This window comes from Quercus robur, chromosome 9 (genome assembly GCF_932294415.1).
Source record: "Quercus robur chromosome 9, dhQueRobu3.1, whole genome shotgun sequence".
In the NCBI taxonomy this organism is placed as follows: domain Eukaryota; kingdom Viridiplantae; phylum Streptophyta; class Magnoliopsida; order Fagales; family Fagaceae; genus Quercus; species Quercus robur.
This window is the reverse complement of record NC_065542.1, coordinates 40,743,283-40,750,743: the sequence shown is the minus strand read 5'-3', so window position 1 is coordinate 40,750,743 and position 7,461 is coordinate 40,743,283. Positions and strand designations below refer to the sequence as shown.

The 7,461-nt window shown below is 32.7% G+C and overlaps 1 protein-coding gene across 1 annotated transcript; it reads right to left on the bottom strand.

Annotated features, from left to right (window-relative positions):
* Positions 1-352: 352 nt before the first annotated feature.
* Positions 353-1,544, bottom strand: LOC126700031 (transcriptional regulator SUPERMAN-like). Its single transcript, XM_050398010.1, has 2 exons — positions 1,329-1,544; positions 353-1,116 (listed from the first exon to the last, which is right to left on the bottom strand). Exon 2 carries the CDS (start codon positions 1,092-1,094, stop codon positions 504-506), a length of 591 nt encoding a protein of 196 aa, XP_050253967.1. The 5' UTR covers positions 1,095-1,116; positions 1,329-1,544; the 3' UTR covers positions 353-503.
* Positions 1,545-7,461: the final 5,917 nt, after the last annotated feature.

The following is a 7,461-nucleotide window of genomic DNA, read 5'->3' as shown; positions in this document are numbered from 1 at the left end:
AATTCAAACAGAAGTTCTAACTTCATAGCACATAAAAGTTCGTATATTATAAAGAAGTATATACATAGATATTTGTGCAGGATCGGTTTGCATTTTCAAGAGAACAATCACAAAAAGAGAACATCAATTAAAACATCTCATCTTTCCTAGGAATTATAATGATGAATGATGATATATCAACAACTTCACCTAAGTAATAATTAACCTAACAATTAAGGACGACCACCCCACCACACTAATCATCATTATAACAAGTAAAATATGAAGATTAAAGATTAATTAAGCTCATAATTAATAATTCATCATATAATTACTATGCAATCTGATAAATTACATGAATTAAATAACCTTAAAATAAAACATAAGAGAACAATGTTCATAGTCAGCCAGTGGAGGAGCAAGAGATAAGAGTACAGTTAATTCTATCATCCATGCATCTCTCCCCATCCACAGTTTGACTTCTCATCAGGCAAGTAAAATGCAAAAGAAATTGAAGATTCTACCTAAAAAAACCCAAGTCGAAGCTCTAAATCCAAATCTTCTTGTGGATCCTTCAGTAACCCTATCTCCAAGCCCAATTTAATTGTATCTTCCTTCTTCAAAACCTTAAGCTCATCTTTCTGTGCAAAAGTACCCCTTAATTCTTCAAACCCTAAAACACCTCCAATAATCCTCTTCTTATTCATATTGTTCCTGCCTTGAGGATTATTCAAAGGATCAAGATGAGGTAGCTCTAGTTTCTTCTCTTCATCAATAGAAGATGATGATGGTAAAGATAAAAAAGGCAAGGGATGATGTGTGTATGGTAAGAACTTAGATGATGAAGATGATGGTGATGAAGTAAAATTAGGGTTAGGGTTATGACTGTCGGAAGATGATGAAGTTAGCAATCTTAGCCTTGCTCTATCTTTCCTGTGAACATTCATATGACCCCCAAGAGCTTGAGCAGACCTGAATTGCCTCTTGCAAAAGTTACATGTGAAGACTTGTTTTGCAGGCCATGAAACTCCACATGAATGATCTTCTTCAAAGCTGAAGTTGTTAGAATCCCATTTTCCTTTCCCCTCACCTTTGCTCAAATAGGGTTTTTCCATGTGACTGGAAGTTCAGTTCAGCCTGGAAAGATCAAAACAATAAGAAGAAATATATAATCTAGTTAACATACAATTCTAAATTTAAATAAAAATAAATAATAAAAAAGAACCCAATTTTCACACAAAAAGGTATGAGAGAGAGAGAGAGAAAAGACTGATGTGAAAGCAGCTTCACAGTGAAGCTAAGGTCCTAAAATTGTTAGTCAGAAACAGAAAATCCATTAGGTATAAAACCTGCAATCTCTGCTACTATATCTGGATGTTGCTTCGGCAATACAATGTAGAAACTTGGTAGAGCAGGAGTTTATCCACATGTTCTTTAACAGATGTTGCTTACATTATTCAATGTCTAAATATCATGTACCCATTTAACTTTAGAAAGCATTAGTGAAAAAATAAATAAAGGGGGAAAAAAAAAGACTAGCTGGATAAAGAGTTGAAGAAAGCATGAGAGAAATTTTTTTTTTCTTCCTTTTCTTCTTTCCCTCAAGAGAAAATCTTATTTCTTTTGAAAGGTTGTGTGAATATGTCTTTACACAAGCATTCTTGGAAAAAACCTCACTTAATGTGGGTGTATCAATTTAGTTAGAAAATATATAGACTTAAAAGAGTTATCCTGTCACTTGTCTCTTATTTCATGGATTAAGATCATTTAGAGTTCTTAGGTAATTTTATTGTAAAGTGTTTAAAATTTTATCCATTCATTCCAATGTAAAATGAGTGAATTGGAATTTGTCATGTATCAATAATATAAATAGATATCCTATTAGTGCCAATCAATTTTTATTTAAATGTTGATAATGTGACAAAATCTAATTCACTCATTTCGTAGTAAATGAATAATTAAAAAAAAAAAAAAATTATAGTGAAGTTATCTTGAAAACTCTAACGAATCCCAATATTCTCTACAATTCTTGTAACTTAAATTTTATTTTTATTTCAATTTCTTTAGTACTCATCAAACATGATTATCAAAACATGTTGAAAAATATATTCTAATCTGTGATTCTGTAGCTTTAGAGAACCCTTCCATCAAGTTCTAGCGTATGGTAGTCTAGTTTCTAGAGGATTCTAAACTCAACTAAAATTCATCTTGTATTTTAAATCACACTAGTTGCAGATTCGTGTGTTGCGCAGAAAAATTTAACAATTTGTTTTTTTGTTAAGTGAAAAATGAAAATAATAGATGAGACTTATAAGTGTTAGTCTCAAATTATTCTTAAAATGATGCAATTATTTTCTAACAATATATTAGATTTTCAAATTAAACTATCTATATTTGTTATTTGAAAGTGTTTTAAATTTTTTTAAGTTTTTTTCTTAAGGAAACATCTGTTTATAGTACTCTTTACAAATGGTTCATCATCTATATATATGTCTCGAATGACCTAAAGAGGAAATGGATATAAGTGAATCCATCATTTATATTACAAAAAATATATAAAACTTTAATAACATAAGAAAATTATAATTTTATCAAGAACCTACCAACAACATTACATTGAGAATGTAATATAATTGTCAATGAAGATATAAAAAAATCTATCATTTATATTAGGAAAAAATATAAGACTTTAATAACATAAAAAAAATGTAATTTTATCAAGAATCTACCAACATTACATTGAGAATGTGATATCATTTTCAATGAAGCAGCTCATTTTTCTATATAAACTCTTCTCACAATGTATCACCAAAGTGGATTGAATCGACTAGAGTAAACTGAATGGATAGAATCAAGAACCTACCAATATTATGCAGAGAATGTATCATAATTATCAATGAAACAACTCATCTTTATTCTATACAAACCTCTCCACGCAATGCATCACCAAAATAGACTGAATGGATCGAAGTGGACTGAAATTGACCAAATGACTAATGTAGACTGAAATGGAATGCATAGATTGAACTAGATTGCATTGGACCAAAATGGACCGAATAGACTGAAGTAGACCAAATTGGACTAAAATGGATAGAAGTGGATTGAAATGCTATTTTGATGTTGCTTAACATGAGTGTAGCAACAATAAATTTTACCCTTGTGGTGGGCCTTTTGTGTTGTTGGGCTTGGGTCTCTCTTGTTGCACTACGACCTGTAGTTCTGAGGTAAGAGAGTTGGGGTTGGCATAAATGAAACTCACATTAGGCCAGTTTGAGCATAAGTTGGGCCATCCCGATATGGACGCGTCCTGGCAGAGGTATTGAGTGTACGGCGTGCCCATAGTAGAAATAGCTGTTACAGATGTTGTAGCAGGAATACAATATGGCAAAATAACTAAGATACTAAACAAATAACATTAACACTTAAATAATGGAAAATTGCTTGATAAAGTTATGGTGGGATAATACAACAGCAAAATAACACTATAGCAGACAGTTTAATAACTGTAAACTATTCACTCAGCAAAGCATAAAAGAAAAACTTTTCTATTATAAAAGTAAGCTTAACTTCTCAGCAGATGGAAATCCAAGCAGGGAACCTATCCCCAACATGAGTAACCTTAAAAAAGGCTTTTGCCATAGAAGTTACGCACTTTGGAAAAAGGACCTAAATAGTTTAAGCTTCAATCCTCAATCTCTCAAAGAGTGGGTCTGTCGAGATGGAGAGAAATGGGTAGTCTATTGATGTATGCCTCTATTCCTATCTCTCATGCTTTTCTGATTTTCGTATTTCCTTTTTCCTTTCTCTCTTTTTTTCGTTAGACCTCCCTTTTTTCGTTTTTCTCCCCTCCCCCTTTACTGTTCACAACTACCACTTTTAATACTATCTTCCATGGTAGGATTTACCATTTTTACCCCTTAACTGCTTTTGGCTCCTTATGGGCGTCCTTCCGAGACTGGTCACTGGCTTGCGGGCTGCTCAGCCACTACCATTGCTCTGAACGTGTTGGTTGCACCATTCCCCATTTCCAGATAAAATTGCTTGTCTTGTTTCTTACCTCCCTCTGTTTTTCACTACTCTCATTTGGATAAGGATTAAGCCTGTTCATTACCTACCTCTATGGCATGCATCAAGTGGTCCCAACTCATATTTACTTCTTTTGGGTGAGATGTCATCCCAGTAGGACATCTCTCTCCAAAGAAGTTTGAGCGAGTATGAGAGACCTCGAAAGTTGTCTCTCAAAAAAGAGAGATTTTTGGAGTGCTTTTTAGGGCACCTCTCTTTTTGGGTAAGTGGTATGGAGTGGCCACTTATTTTTTATACCAAAAAAAAAAAAAACTAAATACATGACTGAATTATTCTCTTCATTGATTGAATAAAAAATTACATATTTGAAAAATTGAAAAATTACATGCCTTTTTGTCCTAGTTACATTCTACCCAAAATAAAAAGTAAAGACAAGGCTTAGATCTACTTAACCAAAGATCTAAATCCGGAGGCTAAGTTATGGAATGAGAAGGTGTTGACACCCATTTTGCCCAGACAGAGCTTGGTTTTCTAGACTCTTGTGACCAATGTACCTTTTTATGCACGTCATGAATGATATGTTGAACATGTTAAATAAAGATTAAATCACATAAATTTATTTATGAATGAAGTCTCATCTTTTGTTTAAAAAATTTAGATCTGTTTTGATTGGTAAAAAAAAATTGATTTTGATTTGTCAAAATACCAAATCTGTTTTGTAGGATGTAGAAAAAGGTGGTTTCTAGAGATAGAAAATTCAGATCTATGTTTATCACATGAAATAAAGTCTTTTGATTTGAAAAATATCAGGTCTGTTTTTTTAAGAACTAAAAAATGGTTTTTGATAACAGAAAAATCATATCTGTTTTTTATATGTTTTTAAAAGAATGAAAAAGATTTTTTTAAGAAGAAAGTTTCACTCATAATTTAAATTTATGCAACATGAATTAAATAAAACAAACACAAACACAAACACAAGCATGTTTAATCTTTTTCTTTATTTCAAAAATCTGCATATGTTAAAGAAAAATCAAATTTGTAACTAAGAAAGATACAAATCAGTTTTTTTTTTTTTTATTTAAGAAAAATTCAGATCTGCATCTAATGAAGATGCGGATCTATTTTTGAATTAAGAAAAATTCAGATCTACATCTAAGAAAGATGCAAATCTGTTTTTGTTTTAAGAAAAATTTAGATCTACATCTAAGAAAGATACAGATCTGTTTTTGATTATTGAGAAAAATTCAGATCTACAACTAGAAAGACGTAGATCTGTTTTTGTTTTAAGAAAAAGAATTATTCACATGCAGATTATTGGAATTAAGAAAAAGATCGTAACAATTGTATAAAAATCAAGATCATGCTTTAACAAAAAAATAAATAATAATTCATGGATAAAGAAAAACATTCATCATCATAAACAAGAAGCATAAAAAGAAAAGGTGATGGTAAACAACTTCTTGCATGAGCACTCCTTGTTCTTGAGAGGATATTTTAGGGTTCAAAGAAACTTATTTGGTTATCTTTGAAACCAAAAAAACCCTAATTTTAGCAACAAATCTCAGAGAGGATCAGCAAATATCAGCAATTTGAGAGCCTCAAAACGCATGACTCTCAGAGCGTAGAAAAAAAAGGTGCTGAATTATGAGACCCAGCCTCTATTTATAGAGGCCAGAAGACTCTAAAAAATAGCTCCGATGTGTAGAACTTGAATCGAGACTCATCCTTTTGAGAAAAGATCGAAAAGGGTGTGCCTTATCGTCACTCGAAGGGCGTTGGGCCAAAGCCCAAAAGGGGGAAATTCGGCCCTTTTAAAGTGCCGAATGGGCTCTTGTACACCGAATGTTCTTCTGTGTTCGAGTGTGTTTTAGACACTCCTTCTAGGGTTTTTTGATCCGATCCCTGCACCTAGATGTGTTTTCATCCTTGGTCTATGATTTTTTTTTTTTTTAATCTTTTTTCTAGATAATTCAGGATTTTTTAGGAACAATTATCTTGTAGATAAATACCCTAAAATAAATCTTGATAAAGTTCAGATTATCCACAATTTTATTGTTATCCAATCATCCCTTTTATTCCTATGCATGCACCCCTATTTTAAATACTAATTATCAACCAATCACAAAATTATTTAATTAATTTTAATTGCTTAACCAATCAAAATTAATTTAAATTGATCATGTGTGGTCAACTCTACCTAGACACAATGCATGTTGACCGTGCAACTTGATTATGCAATATCTTTCAATTCGATGGTCCGATTTGGAAACTGGACACACCATTATGATCGTTAAAATCTCAAGATCATTTTTATGATATGTAATGAATGAATTAATGCATGTAATGCAAAGACAAATTGATGCATGTAATACAAGAACAAATTGATGCATGTAATGCAATCATGATTTTTAGGGTACATGGATGGTCATTCAAGTCATTCTCCTTGATTAAATCATGGGTGTAAAATTGAGTGTCTACAGAATGCCCCTCATTGACAGAGCTTGAAAAGTGAATGTCAATGTAAAATAAAGACATTGACTTTAGCGACCATGATTTAATTGAGGTTAATTTTCAAAGATTACCTAGCCCTTGAACCTAAAACCTTGGAACATAGAACCAGTGCCTTATCTATTGGAAAAAATGAAAATACTTGAATAAGCTGGTAGTTGATGACTTTGGAAATGATTCTTGACAATTGGAGTGACCAAGAGACTTTTCAATCATGATCTTGATAATGGAGTTGTTTGTGACCCAGGGGCTTATTGACCTCGATCTGGAGCTATCTACGACCCAAGGGCTTCTTTACCTCGATCTGGATTTTGTCGGAGTCTCTATCAAAGGTCTTCTCTTTTTCAATTTGGAGTTGTTGAAATGACGATCAAAGGTTTTCTCTACTTCAATCTGGAGTTGTTGAAATGGCGATCAAAGGTCTTCCCTATTTCAATGTGGACTGTTGAAATGGCAATCAAAGGTCTTCTCTACTCCAATCTAGAATTGTTGAAATGTTGATCAAAGGTCTTCTCTACTTCAATTTGGACTTGTTGAAGTGTCGATCAAATGTCTTCTCTACTTCGATTCGGACATCAAAGGTCTTTTCTACTTCAATTTGGACTTGTTGAAGTGTCAATCAAAGGTCTTCTCTACTTCGATCTGGACTTGTCGAAGTGTTGATCAAAGGTTTTTTCTCCTTCGATCCGGACTATTGAAATGTTGATCAAAGGTCTTTTCTACTTCGATCTAGACTGTTGAAATGGCGATCAAAGGTCTTCTCTACTCCAATTTGAAGTTTTTGACATGTCGATCAAAGGTCTTCTCTACTTCGATCTAGAGTTTGTTGAAATGTTGATCCAGGGCTTCTCTACTTCGATCTAGAGTGTTGCTTGCAAAAAGTCAAAATTTGGGGGCTAGACTTTTAAATTATGAGAGCTTTTTAATCCCACTGTTTTTTGAGATGTA

Excerpts from the sequence above, each read along its gene's own strand:
- LOC126700031 (XM_050398010.1), bottom strand. The coding sequence starts at position 1,094 with ATGGAAAAACCCTATTTGAGCAAAGGTGAGGGGAAAGGAAAATGGGAT.